Source organism: Musca domestica, unplaced genomic scaffold, assembly GCF_030504385.1.
Source record: "Musca domestica strain aabys unplaced genomic scaffold, Musca_domestica.polishedcontigs.V.1.1 72, whole genome shotgun sequence".
Taxonomy (NCBI): Eukaryota; Metazoa; Arthropoda; class Insecta; order Diptera; family Muscidae; genus Musca; species Musca domestica.
The window spans coordinates 3,467,515-3,487,874 of NW_026712388.1; the positions used below are offsets into that span (position 1 = coordinate 3,467,515).

Below are 20,360 nucleotides of genomic sequence, written 5' to 3' on the forward strand. Positions count from 1 at the left end.
GTTGTTGTGTGTGTGGTTTGATGCTGATGATGATGAAGGGCATGGGAATTCGACCATCACAAGTCACAACCACAATCAACCAGAAACAACTATAACAACAAAATCATATTCATCATTATGACAGCAACATATGGTTTGTTGCATACGGCTTGAATCCTTTAAGGCGGTTAATTAAATTTTCATTCACTCATAAAATTCCAGGGAATTCGGATTGATTTCTTTCGGAGGAAATTTTTAGGGAGGTAAAGAGATTTCGGGATTAAGTATGGCCTTAAATAGAGGATAAATGTTATCAGACAAGCACCCTTCATGTCACTATCCAGAAGATAACAAAATAGCAGGACCTATTTCATGAAGATATGTGGTGATAGGGGCTATTTCCCAAAACAAAAAAAAAAAAACAAGTAAAAACCAGTAAAAAAGTCTTAAAGTCGGGCGGGGCCGACTTTATGATACCCTACACCACTTTGCTAATTTAGTAGAGCTCCACATAACAATTAAAAGTTTTTATGGGAGAATTCAATCATACACGCTATGATTCTAATTATAATTTAAAGTTCAAAGGACTAAATATGCCGAATCATTTGTATCTTTTAAATTCGGACTTGTATTGCCCATTTGGTGAATAATTAATTCGAAATCGGATAAAAATATATATGGGAGCTATATTCAAATCGGAACCGATCCCGATAAAATTTGGCAAAGATATTTCTGAGCTATATTTGATATATTTCCCTGAATATCGTTGTTACGGAGTGCATATTTCGGCTATGGGTAACAAAGATGACAAATCGGATGAACAGTATATATGGGAGCTATAGCTATATCTGAGCCGATTTTCACTAAATTTGATATACTAGCTTCTAGATTCAATTCGGTCGTAAGTGCCAAATTCCATCCCATTTGGACAAATATTACACGTTTGGTGCACAATAAAAGGTAAATCGGACGAAGTTATATATGGGAGATATATCCAAATCTGAACCGATCTCGATAAAATTTAGCAAAAGTAATTCTGAGTTGAATTTGATATATTTCCCCAAATATTGTTGTTGCAGAGTGAATGAACGGATGAACAATATATATGGGAGCTATAGCTATATCTGAACCGATTTCGATCAAATTTAGCATACATATTTTCAGGCCTAATTTGGTTGTATGTGCAAGATTCCATACTATTCGGGCTGATATTGCACGTTTGGTGCACAATAAAAGCCAAATCGGACGAAAATATATATGGGAGCTATATCTAAATTTTGACCGATTATCTCCAATTTCAATAGGGTTCGTCCTTGGGCCAAACAAATGATCTGTGCAAAATTTCATCTGGATCGGGCAATAAATGCGACCTGTACTTTGTTTACAAAAATACATGGACAGACGGACGGACATGCATAAATCGACTCAGAATGTGATTGTATTCAGATCATCAAAAGAAACTATGGGTCTATCTCGTTTCCTTTTGCCTGTTACAAACAAATGCACAAAGACATAATACCCTGACCACCTTGTGGTGTAGGGTATAAAAACAAGTAAAAAAGAAGCTAAGTTCGGTCGGGCCGAACTTTTAATACCCTCCCACGAACTTGAAATGCGGAATTCGAAATAATTTCGGTAAATCATGTCGCTAAAATCATGAAAATATCGAATATCGGGAGGTATCGTCATATGGGGGGCTATACGAAGACGTGGACCTGCATACGAAAGTTTTTGCCATAGGTTTCTAGTACTCATTAGGATCTTCCAGTATCAAATTTGAAACGATTCCGGTGAATAAATTTACTGAAATCATCAAAATATCGAATATCGGGAGGTACCGTCATATGGGGGCTATACGAAGACGTGGACCTGCTTACGTTTTTTTTTTTGCCATAGGTTTCTAGTACCCATTAGGATCTTCCAGTAGGAAATTTGAAACGATTCCGTTAAATAAAGTTGCTGAAATCATCAAAATACCGACTATCGGGAGGTACCGATATAGGGGGCTATACGAAGACGTGGACTTGCATACAAAAACTTTTGTCATAGGCTGTAGAACCCATTACGAATTTCAAATACGAAATTTTAAATAATTCCGATACGTAATGTCGCTAAAATCATGAAAATGTCGAATAAAGGGAGGTACTGTAATATGGGGACTATACGAAAACGTGGACCGACATGGCCCATTTACGAACCTAATCTGCCTACTGGTAAACTATGCATGTATGCAAAATTTTAGCCTTCTATCTCAATTCGTTCGAAAGATAGCGTGATTACAGGCAGACAAATAGACGGACATCGCTAGATCGTCTTAGAATTTTACGCTGATCCAGAATATATATACTTTGTAGGGTCTATTATTAATCGAAGAGTTACAAACGGAACGACAAAGTTAATATACCCTCCATAGAATGATGAAGGGTATAAAAATGAACAACCAGGAGTCATATCTCTTATAAGAATCTTAATAACTACTGATAAAGGCCATAATTTCGGGGACAATGCCCAGCACCACAGATAGTGGAGGTCATGAAATTTTCTTGGAGGAAATGGCCAGAATTAGAACGATTGTCTCAAAAATAATGAACGCTCAGGACACTATTTCAAATATAACGAGATGGTGGTTTAAAGGACTCTCATTTCTTGCATGCGAACTACCCTAATGTCTGTCATACTCTGCATACACGTGTGTATGTGACACAACGCTAAAACCATAATGATGACGATGACAAAGGCGATTTACACGAAAACAAAAGCATAAATGCCAAAAAAAAATAAAATGATAACAACATTCAAAACATCAAACTCATGCCATGGCATTTTCTGTTTCGGCTTGACTCTGGCACGGGCTTTGATTTGCATTTTTATTTTATTTTTTTATGTTTTATGTTTGTTGTTATTGTTGTCATGCCAGTAGCAACAACAACAAATAGAGACAGTCAGTCAGCACTTTCTTTGGTTGTTATTGTTTATTTTTGGGATCGTCAACAACAGCAGCTACGGAGCGAGAGTGGCACGGTGTCAAATTTTTAAGTACCTGTTTTGCTGTTGTTGTCGTTGCTGTTGTTTACACTTCAGTTACTCTTTGACGAAGAGTGTTGAGAGAAAACCTTGTTATGATCTTCAACATGTGTTGTGTCACACACAACTTGTGTGTGTTGATCTCAGCTCTCGCAACTCAATGTAGTTTTCATGCTCTCTTAAAAAAATGCCTTGGTATAACCAAAAATAATTTATAAAGCAAATGGATAAAAAAATATTTGTATAAATAATGATTTAACACTATTTTGTTCTTGATTTAAATAACCAAAGAGAAATTTGACTGGAAAGAGATATTTTTTCTTGAGCAGCGCTGCTTGGTAAATACAAAAGGATCATTGTTGTGAAGAAAATAAATTAAAAATCGTGCTCTTTTCTCTTTCATTCTCTTTTTGGGTAAACCAATTTTTTAGAAATGAGTAGCTAATGTTGTTTACATGTTTCCACATTTGTTGGCAGTTAAAATTTGAAATGGAAAACCACTTGAAGTCAAAAATGTCTTTAAGAGGTTGTTAAATAACAAGTGTCGTATAAAAGAGCATGTGAAATTTGAAGGAATAAATGCTTAGAGCTGTTGGTTCTTAAAATATATGTTCTTTACAATTTCTTCATTTTATGGTTACTGAAAAAGTATTTTTATACCCTCAGCCATGTGGCTAGGGTATTTGATACTTCCAAAACGTGCCTCATCGAAATAACGCTTTTATACCCTAAGTATCTTTGCATCAACTCCTTTTAGGACTTTTGGAGTTGATCTAGCGATATCTGGCTGGTTGTTGCGCACGATAACTCTCGAAGGGAGTATCCGATTTGATATTAATTTGGTAAATCGTAATATTATTATCAAACTTAGATCGAGTTCGGAGATGGGCAATATCGGTATACTCCAACTGATATCTCCAGCACAAAATATCAACATTTTTAAAGAAGATATTTTACTGCACAGAAAGAGAAAGGATAATCCTAGCATCAGTGCTAGGACAGGTGCGAAAATGGACAAAACCGGACCACTTCATCAAGTATCCCCCTCATAAAGGGTCAAAATTATAAAATGTGATGTAAGAGTCCGATTGTCTTCAGATAACACACATCACAATATTTTTATTAACCCAATGTCTGGTGTGAAAATGGAATATATCGGTCGACTCCTTCTGATACCTCCCTCACAAAGGGTCAAAATGTTGAATATCCATGAAGCTCATAAAACGCGAAAATAACGTCCGATTCCATTCAGATTTGACACATCTAAATATTTCCATCAACACAAGATCTGTTGAAAAGATGATAGAAATCGGACCATTCCTTCTGGTACCTCCCCCACAAAGGTTCAAAGTTCCGAATAACAAAAACGATCATAAAGTCGAAATAAGCATCCGGTTCTCTTCAAATTATACACATACAATATTTCTACTAACATAAGATCGGCTGCAAAGATGGAATATATCGGTCCACTCCTTCTGGTACCTCCCCCACAAAAAGTCGAAATTTTGAATATCCATGAAGCTAATAAAACGGGAAATTAACATTCGATTCCATTCCAACTTGTCACATCTCAATATTTCCATCAACACAAGATCTGTTATAAAGATGGTAGAGATCGGACCATTCCCTCTGGTACTTCCCCACAAAGGGTCAAAGTTTTGAATAATAAAAACGATCATAAAATCAGAAATAAGCATTCGGTTCTCTTCAAATTATACACATCACAATATTTCTACTAACACAAGGTCTGCTGTGAAGATAGAATATATCGGTCCACTCCTTCTGGTACCTCCCCCACAAAAAGTCGAAATTTTGAATATCCACGAAGCTCATAAAACGGGAAATTAACATTCGATTCCATTCCAACTTGCCACATCTCAATATTTCCATCAACACCAAATCTGTTATAAAGATCGTAGAAATCGGACTATTCCTTCTGGTACCTCCCCCTAAATATTCAAAATTTTAAATATACATGATGCTCATAAAACCGAAAATTAACATCCGATTCTATTCGGACTTGGTAAATCTCAATACTTCCATCAACACAAGATCTGTTATACAGATGGTAGATATCGGACCATTTATTCTGGTAAATCCCACACAGAGGTTTCAAGATTTTGAAAAAACAAAACGCTCAAAGAAAACGAAACAATCATCCAACTCTCTTCAAATTTCACACATCTAAATATTTTTGCTAACGCAGTATCTATTGTGGAGATGATATATATCTGCGAATCCCTTCAGGTACCTCACCCACAAAGGGTCACAATTTTCAATACTTTTTTGTCATAACTTGAGAAACAAGCCGATTCGTTACAACTTGCTTTATCTAAATATTTCCTCAACCAGAAATCTGATATGAATATGGAATTTATCAGAATTTCTGATTTGGCATAACATTTTTGCACATATCAATATTTTTATCTGTATTAGATGATGTATGAAAATGGAATACTTTGGTCCTCTATATATGTTACTTCCACATTTTCCAAAAATTTTAATATCATAGCTAAGCAAGAAGGTGATTTAACACAAGTTGCGAAATTCTCTTAATTTTTGTTAAACAAACAACCAATCAATGAAATCATGAAATTTTATAAACTTTGTTCTGCTGCTCCCCTTGCGTTAATAAATTATTCCGATCCTTAAAAAATCGCTTTACAACTTCTGTATTTTTTCCTATAATGTTGAATACCTACTCTTATGTTGGCATCACTGTTGAAAATAAATCGCAATCTCTCCTCTCGACCAAAAAAACAGTAAACGAAGAGCACAAAAGAAAGGTTCGTATATTTCTCTTTCTGTTCTTGCCGATGTCATTATGGAATAAAGAGAAAAACACGATTCATTTTTGACATCCAATTTGACTTTGACGCCGTTGGTTTGCCGTTTGTAAATGAAGTAGGGAAGAAATCACAATCACAATACAAAAGGCAAAAAAAAAACAACAAACCACCAAATAAGATAGTAAAAAAAAACGAAAAACAAAGCAAACGGAAAAATTATGCTGGCATCCTATTAATGAATAGAGTTGCCAAATTTGGGGGAAAAAATTAAATGTTGACATAAAGGAAGTGCAATGAAATTGGACAAACATTTAATTGATTGATGAAATTGAACAATTTTTCGATAACTATTAATTTTCATTGCTTTTTTAATTAAATAGTTTACATTTTTCATACAACTTTATAACATCATATCCTACACCCTAAGAAGGGATATACTTAATTTAGCATTTCACCAGCTATAGCTGAATATTACATGTGAAACTAACAACAATTTTGTAAAAATCAAAGATAAAAATCAAACAATTCTGATTAAAAATTATGAATAGAAGATTTATTCCTTAAGAAATATACACAGTGATACTCTATTAAGAATATTATGCAGATACAATTTGTTCCACATATTTTAGTCAGAAAAAATACAAAATTTCAATATTCGGTTTTGGTTTTTAAATTTGCCGACGACTCTACCTATTCGATATACTTTGATGCATTCGTATCAAAAAAAAATATTTAACCTAGTTTAACTATTTGGGTAAAGCCTCCCAAGCGTCCTCCCATTTTAGCAATTTCGAATGTTTCAATTTTCATTTCATTTTTAGGGGTTTTAAAAATAAACCTTCCAGAATGTGAAATATAGTACTATATTGTACCATTTTTACAATTTGTATACAGAATATTTTGAAACTATACAGAGTGAGATAAAACAAGTAAAAAACATTAAGTTCCTTAGGGTAATGGAAACACTAGAACCAACTATGACCCACAAATACCAATTTTTAGACAAATCCATGAAAAAATGTGGCAAAAATCATCAAAATACCGAATATCGGGAGGGCTATACCAAAGCGTGGACATATACATCCAAAGTTTCGCCACAGGAGATCGAACCCATTATGACCAACAAATACCAATTTTTAGACAAATCCATGAAAAAATGTGTCAAAAATCATCAAAATACCGAATATCGGGAGGTACCGTTATATGAGGACTATACCAAAGTGTGGACCTATAAATACAATGTTTCACAAAGTCAAACGCCATAATTTTTACATATTTTTTTTTAAATTTTATTGAATGAAAGCAAAAAATATCGGAAGTAGCATCAAATATTAGAATAAGTTTAGATTTGTTCAAACGGCCAATGAAACTGTCACACGCTCCCCGAATGTTGTTCTGCGGTATTTTCGCCCATTCCCGGCTAAGCGATTGCTTGAGGCGATCGGCACTTTGGTATTTTTTAGTGCCAACCTTCCTTTCCAAAATACGCCAGACACAATCGGATAGGTATACGGAGATTTTGGTGGCCATTGTGCGCTGGAAATGAAGCGAGGAACCTTATTTTGTAACCATTATTGGGTGGCCCGTGCTGAGTGCGATGTTGCTGAGTCCTGTTGGAATGTCCAAGGTCTGCGGCCAAAATGTTCGCGTACCCAAGGCGAATATTCTCTCATCGGAGAAAACCAAATTCGGCTGTTCAACACTTTTGGCCAGCAACCAGCAGCTCTATAACTCTTTTGAGTATATTTTCTTTCTGTTGTGGAGTAAGTTCTTGGACTTTTTGGAATTTCAATGGCCCGATTTAACCTGAGCTCATTTTACAATATTTGCGGAATGGAATATTGCGATATATGTTTAACTCACGAGCCATTTTTATATGTGGAAGTTATAGCTATATCAAAACCGATTTTCAACAAATTTGATTTCTAAAAAAATTCAGGTCATTCAGACTTATATTGGCCATTTGGTGCACAATTAACCCGAAATCGGTTACTGATATATGGGAGCTACGTCTAAATCTGATCCGATCATCACCAATATCAAGAGAGTTCCTACTTGGGACAAAAAAAATTGTTTGAAAATTTTCATCTCAATCGGATAATAAATGCGACCTGCATTTTGTTCACAAGAATACATGGACGGACTGACTGCATAATTCAACTCAGAAAGTGATTCTATGAATATCCTCAAAAGTAACTATGAGCTGTGTAGTTTTTTTTTAAATTCATTATTTGAGAACAATTAAATTTTCTACCTCTACAGTTTCCATGGTTTTTCTCTATTCTACTTCCATTCACTTTCTATTTTACGTTTTTAAGCCATGTCCTGAAAAATTGTACTAAAATCTAATATATTATTAATAAAAACTTTCCTAATTTCTCATTTTATTCATGAAATCTCTTATATTTACTTTCCTCCGAAGCTATAAAAAATTGGGGGCCGAACAAAAATTCCTGCTATGGCAACTCTGTTGACAACAAAACAAAAAATACATGCATTGAAGCACTTCAATAGGGAGAAAATGACTGCGTAAACAAGTTGGTGAGAGAGAGAGAGAGACAGAGCAAACCAAAAAAGTAAACGTCATATTCAACTCTTGCTAAGAGATCTCTCCCAGATTTTTCCGGGATTTCTGTTGAAAATGAAAACAAATTTTGACAGATTGTCGATGTGTTTTCATAAAAAAACACGAAATCATAGGTAAAATGTCAAATGGGAAGAGATTATTTGGCGCATCTCCACGCACACACACACTACATAAAAACGATGTTGACATTAGCAGTGATGCAAGACAAGTACAAAAACAGCTACCAGAGAATCCAGTTATAATTGAAACATGAAATGAGGAGATAAAACTGACAAGAACTCCCCAATGGGATGGATTGATAGATGGATTGTGGGATGGACTTACCTCTTGTTGTGGGGGGCGGCGAAAAAGGTTTTCAATTTTTGCCGTCAACGACGAAGAGACACCAACAGCGCCACCAGCCAACACGAAGAATTTTGGTCTTGTTTTCGGTATCTTCTCTTACTCCAAATGCCGTTAGGTTATTTCAATCTTGGCCAGAAGAAAATTACGCACTTGTTTTTAATATCAATAGCTTCTTTGGACTAGATCCCCAGATTCCAGTTATACAAATGTGGATAATTTTGATTTCGAGATTTGTTGATGTTTTTACATAAAAATTATATTAATTAATTTTTCAAGTTAACAGCAAATGCAAGATAACCCTTTTTCGGTTTGCTGCTTTTACTTGCCACACACACAACAAAATCCAGTGCACAGGTTTTTTATTCTATTACCACCCCCTTTTTTTCTTCGCTAGGTTGATTTTGCGTTTTTTTTTCTTCTTCACTACCAAAAAACGAGGTTTTTTTATATTGCTCTTCTTTATTATATATTTCTTTTCTTCTTCACTTAAAATTTATATACACCATGAATTTGATTTCTTTAAATTTGTTTTCTTTTCACAGATAATTTTGTTTTCAACTCGTTTTTTTGTTATTTCAAATCAATTATTTCTTCTTGTTGTTACATTTGCTAGTTATGCCATGCATGCACACCACACATATGTGTATATTTGTTGAACGTTGTACAACTAAAATAAAAGAAGAATGTACAATAAGAAACAAATTAAGAACGCGTTAATGGCGGAGACTGCCGTCGTCTACGAATTCCACGTCCACTCACGTCAAAATCAAAATTCAAATAAAAATTTCTTTGCCGACCAAGTCGGTATGTGAAACAGAGAGACGGATAGAAAGAGCGAGAGAGAGCGCCAGCTCCAGCAAAGGGAGTGTGAAAGAGAATACGACAATGGGGTGACCAACAACAGGGCCCGTGATTTAATTTTTTAACGGCGACAACAGGTTTAACTACGTTCTCTGCACTTGCTCTCTTTAGAAACTCTCTTGTGGTCTTTGTAAACAAGTGTTTTTCCATGATTTTCCAATTGGATTGTGACAAAAAGGTATTGGAATTGATGAATTGCTTTATGTAAAAATATTTTAACCATGTTTGAAAGTAAATTTATGATTTAATTTGGAAGTTTTCAATGAAAACAACGAAAAGGTGTGATCTCAACGTATATTTTTTAAACTCTCTGCCAAGTGGCCGCCTTTTTAACAACAAAATCCCATTGGTATAGCTAGCTCATTCGCACATTTGTTGGAAAATGTACACAAATGCAAACGAAGTGATTATCAGGTACTTTTTTAGTAGGATTCACACAATGAAATTTGTTGTACGAAAGCGTTTAACACATAAAACGCGTAATTTTGATTATTGATACCAAATAAATGACAAAAAGCAAACAATCGAAACCCGTCGTGAGCTGAACATATCGCAATATTCCATTCGGCAAATATTTAAAAATAAGCTGGGGGTAAAGCCATTGAAATTCAAAAAAGTGCAAGAACTTACACCGCAACAGAAAGAAAATAGACTCAAAAGAGCTAAAGAGTTGCTTCGTTTGGCCGAAAGTGGTGAACTGTCGAATTTGAATTTCTACGATGACAAAACATTTGTACACAAACAAAATGATCGTATTTACTTGTCAAAGAGGTCAGCTAAAAATGTGCACACTCGGTTGGCCACCAGAACTCAAGCGCCGGCCATAGTGATGGTGTGTGCCGCCACAACAGCCGATGGTCGCTCTCCGCTCGTATTAATCGACCGTGGCATCAGAATAAATCCCGAATATTATCGCGAAAATATTCTGGAGGGTGTATTAATGCCTTGGGCACGCAAACATTTCGGCCGCAGACCTTGGACATTCCAACAGGACTAAGCACCATCGCATTCAGCAAGCGCCACCCAAGAATGGTTACAAAATGAGGTTCCTTGCTTTATTTTCAGCCTCCAAAATCTCCGGATACCAATCCGTTGAACTATTGTGTCTGGAGTATTTTGGAAAGTAAATGTTGGCACAAAAAATGCCAAAGTGTCGATCACCTCAAGCAAGCGTTTTGCCGGGAATGGACCAAAATACAGCAGAGCAACATTTGGGCAGCGTGTGACGGTTTCATTGGCCGTTTGAAGGCCATAATTCGTGTTATAGGTGACCAATTCGAACAAATCTAAACTTATTCTAAAAATTACTATTTCCGACATTTTTTGCTTTCATTCAATAACATTAAAAAATGTTAAAATTATGTCTTTTGACTTTGTTTCCGTTTTTTATCTCACCCTGTATACCCTCTGTTGTCATATGGCGGAGGGTATAAAAATAGAGGTAATTAAAGAAAAAAGTCATGGTACAATAAGGAGGTAGAACGGCTTTGTGAAACTACAGAAATACAGCATTGAAGCTAGGCTCACATCCAGTCAGAATTATTCAAAATTATATCATTTATATTGTCTTTTTTCCACAAATGAGTAAAAATGTATATAATGTCTGGATTTTCATTAAAAAATATAATCCAAATTGTTCAAACTTTAAATTCCATGGCAAAAATGATTATTAGCTTTAATAAGCGCCCCGCAATGTGCGTTCTTTCCAATCAATGATTTAAATGAAACAAATATTTATGATGTATCTTTATTCTACCTCCTGTTATTATTCCAAGCATACATATAAAGCAGCAGAGCTCTTATTGGAAATATTAAAATTACTTTTTCCAGCCCTGCAATTCTAATTCAAATCTGAACTTGGCATCACTTTCTGCGAGAATTTTGTGTTTATGCATTTATTCCACATTTGTTTATTCTTATACACCTATCACTTGGTATGAAAATCTTTCATTCATTAAATTTTTCCATTTTCACATTTAATAACACTTTTAATCATGGCTTTGAGTCCCAATTTGTTCAATATTACTTGTTATCCATGGGAAATGCAAACTTTTGATAGTTGCGTAGGTATAACTAGATCGATTTTTGGTTTCTTTGATATCGGCGTGCTATATATCGATTTTTCAAAGTTGTTTTTAACGAAACAATGAAAATGAAAATAATTTTATTTTTGTTAGCAAAAAATTCTTTTTCAAACCTAATCATTACGTAATTATGGTTAAAAAAGTTTAATATTTAGAATTAAATAGAAATGAGAAAAATACAACCCCTCGTGGTCGTCTGGCCATTATCATCGATTACTCGATTATTTCCTTTTACTTTTCGATTTATACCCACTGAAGGTCACAAGTCGATTGAACGATCCCTATCCACTTTGCCAATTTCGCAGCTGAAGTTAAACGTGTGGAATATTTTGGCTGCACAAAAATTAGTTGTTATTCTTATTGCGAATTAACAAAAACAACATTGTTTCGTTAATTATTTTTATTAATTGCAAAACGAAGCAAAAAACGCGAATTTCTTAAATATTTCCACACGGGTGGCATCAGTTAATGCGCGTATTGGTGGTCTATCGTCGTTTGTCTTGCAGCAGAAAAAACAACAACCAACGTAACAAAAAACACGGGGAGAGCAGCAGCTGTGGTGCTTAGCGAAGTGAAAACACACAAGAAGCAAAAAAATAAAACGAGAAATCTTCATTGTCGTACCATAGAAACGTGATCAGCAGCAGCAGCAGAAACGAAACAAGAACGAAATTTATTTCCTATTTTTTGTCGCAAATTTTAAGCAAGGAATTTATTTGTGTTTTTGTTTTTCCATAAATGTGCTAAAGTTTCCCAAAGCTCGAGCAAAAATTTCGCACATATTGCCAAAAATAGAAGAACTACAGTGTATGAAGTGAAGTGACAGAGGATAACAAAAAAACATCCTTGAAAAGAAAGCATAGAAAAAAATCTGTCATTTATTTCTTAATTTGTAACTCGTGGTCTTTTCGGTTCTTGCTTCGGTGTTCTACGTAGTCTGCCAGCGAAAAGAAAAACATTCTAAAAGAAACAAACTTATTTCAATAAGTAATAACAGCAGAAGTATCAGCAGTTTCATGGAAGACGTCATTGTTGTTAGCAGCGATTCATCATCTAACAGCTCCTCCGACATGGAAATCGAACCAACTGAAATTGAAAATACCAGCTGTGAAAGCATTGTGCCCAAGGACAATGCAACGTAAGTAGCCAAGAAAATAAAGCAATGGATTAAAATGCATTGAATGCAAACATAAGAAGATATACAAACATAAATGTTGTATCATCATACAGGAAAAAACATGCTTTGTCATATTCTTCCACTGCTTGGCCAGCAGTAAAACATTAACAACAAAGTTTGTTCTGGCCACACTTGTATTGGGTGTTGTGAAATATTGTGGAATACAGGGAGAGAGAGAGAAAGGGGGAGAATGAGTTATTTCCATAATCACCATCATCATCATCATTATTATCAAGAAAACCTACATAAAGAATATGACGTAGAAACATTTTTCAATGTCATTTACATAGACTTCATGTTTTTTTTATATAATCAGGGAATGGTTCCTTTCTTCCCACACGAACGCACACACTCTCACAACGTGAGATGACTCCCACACAAAATGTATTTCATTTCTAGTTACCGTTAATTTTCTCTTTTTTCGAAAAAAAACAACAAAAGGTAAACAAAGTTCTTCAAACAAGCATTTTTATGTTATGCTTTGCACACAGCTTTTCTTATAAGTGGGTTTGTTATTGTTGTTTTCTTATTTGTTTCTTTAATTTTACCATTGCCCCTTGAGTCGAGTGCAATGGTGATTTTTGTTTGTTTATTTATGTTGCTCTCTCTCTCTCTCGCTCACGTTGCATTTCTTGTTTTTGTTTTTTTTCGTCCCGTGGTATTGTTCCAATTGGAATTTTCCCTTTACCGTTGGGAGAGTTGCATTTTAATGTTGTGTGGCTTTTTGGAGAGTTGAGTGCAGTGTTGCCATATGAGATAGTGTTGTTCTAATAGACGTGGTTTTTGGAAAAGTAGGACAAAGGAGGAGAAAGAGGTAATAATATCAAATTCAATTTTGTAGAGAAGACATTTAAAGTGTATTTTATTTATAGAAAATGAGTAAATGGCCTACAGGAGACGAATAATTCTGTTCCCTACCGAAGTAGCCAGAAATGCCTTTTTAAGACAACAGACAAAAAAATTAAATTTTTCAAGCCGACTTTTCAGAAAATATGTATAAATTGACTCCTTTGGAGGGAGCTGGCCCAGCGCCTTAATATGTCGGTGAATTTGGTTTAACTCTAGTTTAGTAAAAATTCTTACCCTGATTCCGGGAAACTATTTTTTTCTTGGGGAAGGAATCAGGGTAAGAATAAGTACTAAACAATAGAATAGTTTTTACTAAACTAGAGTTGTTCCCTGTGTGCCCGACTTCCATGCATTGATTACCTAAATAAGGCCTTTTTTTTATAAATTCTGTGATGTATGAAATACCTTTAGAATGGCATTTATTTACAAAGAACTAGTAGAAGGTGTTTTCCCTCTAAAGAACCACTGATGGTCTTACAGCAATTCTCCTCCGGAAGAAATTTTTTGAATATATGTGTTCAAAAAGGACTTGTTCCTGTATATGTGGTGGTGGTATGTGCGTAGAAAACCCCCTTGGTAAATTGAATACTAACAAAAAGAGGGTCCATCAACAATTTTCGATATAGGTCTTTAATGTATGAAAAACTTCTAGAAGATCTCCTAGTCATAGAAGGCTGCAAAGATGAATTCTGCTTATTTAAGGCTTCTAGAAGGTCTTCGACATGTAGAAGATATTTGGACAGTCTTGTTTATATAGAAGAAACCTTTGATCCATTGTGTTTATACCAGGCAGAATACAGTTGTTGGTGATAGAAGACATATAGAAACGTGAGAGATAAAGGAAGGATTTATAGAGAGAAGTATAGTTAACAGGGTGGTCTGTTTTAGCCAGCCAGATCTACCTATATAGTGATAGATGGGAGTTTGTTCTTCTTAATATTGCCGGTCTGATGTCCTTAGATATCCAACAACCGATTTCCATGTGTCATCTTCTTCTAGCCTCTTTAATGAGAGATTTTCCAGAGGTATATGGGAGTGCAGTACGAGCTGCTACAATAAAAACAACAACATCTGTTACCAATTAATCATCATGACACGCTGATTAAGGACATCGAGAATACTACCCTCCGGCCGTGTTTGACACGTTGGATAGTCAATTATATGTGTGGACGCCAGTCGTACGTAGAATTCCGAAACAAGAGGTACAAGCCTCGTAGAGTGAAGTTCCCCAAGGTGTAGTGATATCTCGGAAACGGTTTAACCGCCCGTTGCGCCCCGCACTATACCCTTCGCCTCTTTAAGATCAGAAGATCACTGGTTACAGCCCATTAAGGTAACCGAATTTGTAAACCTGGAGCTTGAATCAGAGTAGCAGAATACAAACATCCACATGTACTATTGCTACAACAACATCAACCATCTGATGCATGGTTAACCTCCGCCCTGGCATGTAAGGAAACACCTTTAAGGTCTAGAGAGAGAGAGAGAGAGGCAGGTATAGAGTTAAAGTGTCAAGCATGACTGAATAGCATTAACCCCGACACAGTCACAGACTTTGTGGAGGAATACTATCATCAGTGCTTTGACAAAATCTCTTCATAACACCAGTTGGTCATGTACATGACGGAGCAAGGGTCTTACCGGTGTGGCAGTATAAACAAATTCTATCGGTTCAATACTTGCTAGGGATGGAAAGATAATATCCGTTCAGGCATATAAGTTGCGACCTTCACGATTGAGAGATTTAGATGTATACGAGAGAGCCTATAGTTCAACAGGTCACAGAAGTTGTAAAGGAATACAGAGTGAAAACCATCCTCGGAAATCATCCGTCTCCCATTACAGCTGAAGTACAAGATCTTTCTTGACAAATCGGAGCAGTTTTGGCACAACTGAGACCGGGATGGTGTAGCCGCCTCAACTCATGATGAGCCCAAATTGACAGCAGTGTTCTGAACACCTGCTCACCTAAAACTTGCTTCCGAACGAAATTGAAGTGGGTTGATAAAATTTTACTCAAATGTATATTATGTCTGCAGGACTTTTGGTATTGAAAATGGGCCACGTAGGTCCACTTTTTGATATAGCCCCCATATAATGGTACCTCCCAATTTTCGGTATTTTGTTGATTTAAGCGACATTATTCACCGATTTTTTTTCAAGTTTTGCATTTGAATATTGTAATGGCTTTTGACAAAAGTTTCGTATGTAGATCGACGTCGTCCTATAGACCCTTATATGACAGTTACGTTCGGTATTTTTAATATTTTAGCAGAATTTTTAATGGATTTTTTTTTTTGAAAATTGCGAAATTTGCTCCAAATGTTGGGGTGTATTTAAAGTTCGGCCCGGTTGAACTTACAGCTTTTTTACTTGTTGAACTTGGGTTAGAATCAGATTAGATTAGCCCAGATTAGATATAAGACGGAGAAAACACTGCAGAATGAGCTGATACAACAACAACAGACATGTCTCTACAAGGTTCGCCTATACAATCGGCAAGGACACTTACTTTACAAAAGTAAGAAGATTGGATTCCAGGTTAACTATAGCCCTAGTCATAGTGTCAAACGCGCAAAAGGGGAAATCTCTAAACTAAAGATATTTGACCACATACGACCAATATTCATCGACAAAGCTGATGCAGAAAATCAGTGAAACTTACTGGGTGGTTTAAGGTTTTTTAGTTTTCAAGAAATTGGAGATTGGAGACTACTTTATACGAACGTTTAAAGCTTTGAATGTGGGATTAGTTGTCGAAATTCCTAATCGCATCATCTGCTGTCAGTGTGTTTGTCAACGCTTCAGATTGAGTATCGCCAGCCTTTTTATAGCAAATTGTTGCTGTGAAGGGCAGCATTTCAATCTTGGGTTTCATTTTTGGGGATGTTTCTTCTCGACTTTTAAAAATACCTTGATGAACATTTTAATTAGATTTCGCTTTTTGTAAGTTTCAGGTCTTCTGTGTCAATGACATTCCTGTAAATTACCGGCCTTCGTACTTCAGTTTCTTGAAATCGACAAAAACTAAGCTACATCAAACATATCTACACTTACAGTACAGATCGGGAAGAAGACCGATGTCCTTGTAAGGGATAGATTGCCAAAAACCCTGTAGGGGACAAAAGACCCAAGGTTCTGTTTGGGGCAGTGTGGGACTCATTTGTGTAACATATGTCAATAACTCACCTCGCCAATCAAGGAACCATTTAAAGTGGACATTTTGCACCAAGATTTTAACCTAGATTAGTTGACTATCCGCCATTCCTTATTTAGATTTGAATATAACCAAAATGTTTAATGGATTTTCAAATTTTCGCAATCTGACGAAGATTTCGATATCATTCGTCTTCTTAAGGAGGACATAGAAAACTTATAGACATATGTAGGTGATTAAGAGTTATTTTACTTTTATTAGACTTATTCGATTTTCTATACCGGAATTTAATTGTGCTTCTTCTTTAACCTTTACTGACCCTTTACTGAATATTTTTTAACTTCACGACGTAATTTTTTCTCTAATCAACTTCTCGCCCAGGTGATTCATTCAGCATTTTGATGAACGATGTTTTAATTCAATTTTCTTCTTTTTTGCACTTCCACTTCGTTAATTAGTTTTGAATGAATAGCGGTGGTGATGGTGGTGGTGGCTATTACCGCGCTACTGCTAGCCGTAGTAGTGATGTGATGCGGTACACAGGTGCAACCAAGTAAATGAAGAAAGTCGCTGCTCCATCTAATGAATAAATGAAATAAAGATTTGGAAAAGAAAAGTGACTAAGAAGTTAATTCCCATGCTGGTTGCATTTGTTTGCTTAAGACTTACATACATATGTATGTATGTATGTAGATGTGGAATTAAGGCCGAGGAGGAGGAGGAGGAGAGGAAAAAAAACTTCTTCATCATTCTGGATGATACTGTCGATGATGATGATGATGAGGAGAGAAGTTACAGTCTATTTATATAACTTAAGTTCTTAACTAAAGCTGGAACAAAGAAGAAAGAGGAGTGTCACACTTGTGAGACGTTGACAGCTATAGAAGATGGCTTTAATTTTCGCATGAGTTATTTTCTTTCCTTTATGGGGTTAGTAATGAAATAACTTGATTTTCAAATTTTTAGACTTCACATGGCAAGTTTAATGGAAATTTTCCAAAAGATATTTTTTCTTGTATTTTTTAAATTTGATGTTTTAAAATCCCATTGCCAATATCTACTTTTGAATATTCATCACTGCAGCAGAATACCGGGATTATTTGAAACACGTTTCACCCAAGACAATAATTTTATTTTTGAAAGAATTTAATGCTTTTGCTTTGTCATTGTCTTTTTGTTTTGTATCTCGAACAGAAGGATGAGTCATCAGAATTTTTTCGATATGATTGTTTTGCAAACAATTATAATAAAGAAATAGTTCCATTTGCCTGAGAAGTTTGATGGGTGTCCCACCAAATAAAAAATATTGACCTTGGCTGTGATGCGTTTCTGAATAGCTCGTGCTGGGAGCTTGTAGCTATTTACCTGTATTAGTAGTAAATTTCTGAAAAAATTTCGCATTTTTAATGAATATTCTATTGTAGGTCCAACTCCACGGAAAAGGCACTGCAAGAAGCAATTGATCGTGGGATATGGTGATCATAATCTATTGTTTGTCTGACTTTAAATTGAGACGGATTCAAAAACAAAACGAGTAAAGAAAGTCTTAAAGTCGGGCGGGGCCGGTTTTATGATACCCTACACCACTTTGCTAATTTAGTAGAGCTCCGCATAACAATTAAAAGTTTTTATGGGAGATATGATGGAATTCTCCCACGCACGCTATGATTACAATTATAATTTAAAGTTCAAAGGACTACATATGCCGAAGCATTTGTATCTTTTAAATTCGGACTTGTATTGCCCATTTGATGTACAATTAATTTGAAATCGGATAAAGATATATAAATGGGAGCTATATCCAAATCAGAACCGATCTCGATAAAATTTGGCAAAGATATTTCTGAGCCGTATTTGATATATTTCCCTAAATATCGTGCGTTACGGAGTGCAAATTACGACTTTGGGTAACAAATACAACAAATCGGTTGAACAATATATATGGGAGCTCTAGCTATATCCGAACCGATCTTCACCATATTTGACATACTAGCTTCTAGACTCAATTCGGTCGTAAGTGCCAAATTTCATCCCATTTTGGCAAATATTAGACGTTTGGTGCACAATAAAAGGCAAATCGGACGAAGTTATATATGGGAGATATATCCAAATCTGAACCGATCTCGATAAAATTTAGCAAATGTATTTCTGACTTGTATTTGATATATTTCCCTAAATATCGTGCGTTACGGAGTGCAAATTACGACTTTGGGTAACAAATACAACAAATCGGATGAACAGTATATATGGGAGCTATAGCTATATCTGAACCGATCTTCACGAAATTTAACATGCTAGCTTCTAGATTCAATTCGGTCGTAAGTGCCAAATTTCATCCTATTTGGGCAAATATTAGACGTTTGGTGCACAATAATAGGTAAATCGGACGAAGTTATATATGGGAGATAAATCCAAATATCGAACCGATTTCGATAAAATTTAACAAATGTATTTCTGAGCTGTATTTGATATATTTCCCCAAATATTGTTGTTACAGAGTGCATATTACGGCTGCGGTGGACAAAAATAACAAATCGAATGAACAATATAGTATATGGGAGATATAGCTATATCTGAACCGATTTCGATCAAATTTGGCATACTTATTTTCAGGCCTAATTTGGTTGTATTCCATACTATTCGGGCTTATTACGTTTGTTGCACAATAAAAGGCAAATCGGACGAAGATATATATGGGAGCTATATCTAAATTTTGACCGATTATCTCCAATTTCAATAGAGTTCGTCCTTGGACGGAAGGACATACATAAGTCGACTCAGAATGTGATTCTATGCAGACCATCAAAAGGAACTATGGGTCTATCTCGTTTCCTTTTGCCTGTTACAAACAAATGCACAAAGACATAATACCCTGACCACCTTGTGGTGTAGGGTATAAATATGTGGTCATGGCTTTGTAAATTTTTTAAAAGCTATGAAAAAAAATTTCAAAAACGCATAAAAATCGAAAACATTCATGAAATCTAAATTTAGACTGAGGATTATTGCAAAGGCGACTGCACCTCAAATGGTTTGTGGATACCGTGGTATGATTTTCAATGCTTCGGGTTGACCTTTGTTCCAAATTGACAATTCTGTTTATTTACGTACTCATTGAGCCAAAAAAGAACTTCGTCACTGAACACAATTTTTCGGTAAAAAAGTGGACCTTCGACCAACTACCACCGGTTCGACAGCATAACAAAATGCAATACCTGCTTGGGTGTTATAGACAAAGCCATCCAAATCACCATCTTGTGGATAGGCAACCTCCGCCCAGGCACGTTAGGAAAGACATTCATGATCTAGAGCGAGAGGTACAGAGGTATAAGAGTGAGCATCTAGATCAACAGGCCTATCAAGCGGGACTGAATAGTATTCACTGTAATGCGGTCTCAGAAGATATTGAAGGATATAGAGTGAATACTGTGCTAGGAGACCATCCCCCTCCCGTCGCAGCTAAAGAACGAGAGCTGCCCCGACAAACCCGAGTAGTCTTGGCTCAATT

General features: G+C 35.7%; 2 protein-coding genes across 3 annotated transcripts in view; one reads left to right on the forward strand and one right to left on the reverse strand.

Annotated features, from left to right (window-relative positions):
• The window catches only part of LOC101893392 (uncharacterized protein DDB_G0283357), a 137,021-nt gene extending 127,247 nt beyond the window's left edge, over nt 1-9,774 (reverse strand). Inside the window, exons 1-2 of one of the 2 annotated variants that reach the window (XM_059130319.1) lie at nt 9,484-9,774; nt 8,704-9,391 (exon numbers count right to left, since the gene is read on the reverse strand). The gene's annotated coding sequence lies outside the window, so the exon portion shown is untranslated. Of the gene's footprint in view, nt 1-8,703 lie in introns of both variants that reach the window. The other variant, XM_059130318.1, reaches the window with a different exon arrangement.
• Nucleotides 9,775-11,947: 2,173 nt separating this feature from the next.
• The window catches only part of LOC101893448 (dnaJ homolog subfamily C member 7), a 95,187-nt gene continuing 86,774 nt past the window's right edge, over nt 11,948-20,360 (forward strand). Inside the window, exon 1 of the mRNA XM_059130296.1 lies at nt 11,948-12,807. Within this exon, the coding sequence (XP_058986279.1) occupies nt 12,686-12,807 (122 nt within the window). The 5' untranslated portion in view covers nt 11,948-12,685. The remainder of the gene's footprint in view (nt 12,808-20,360) is intronic.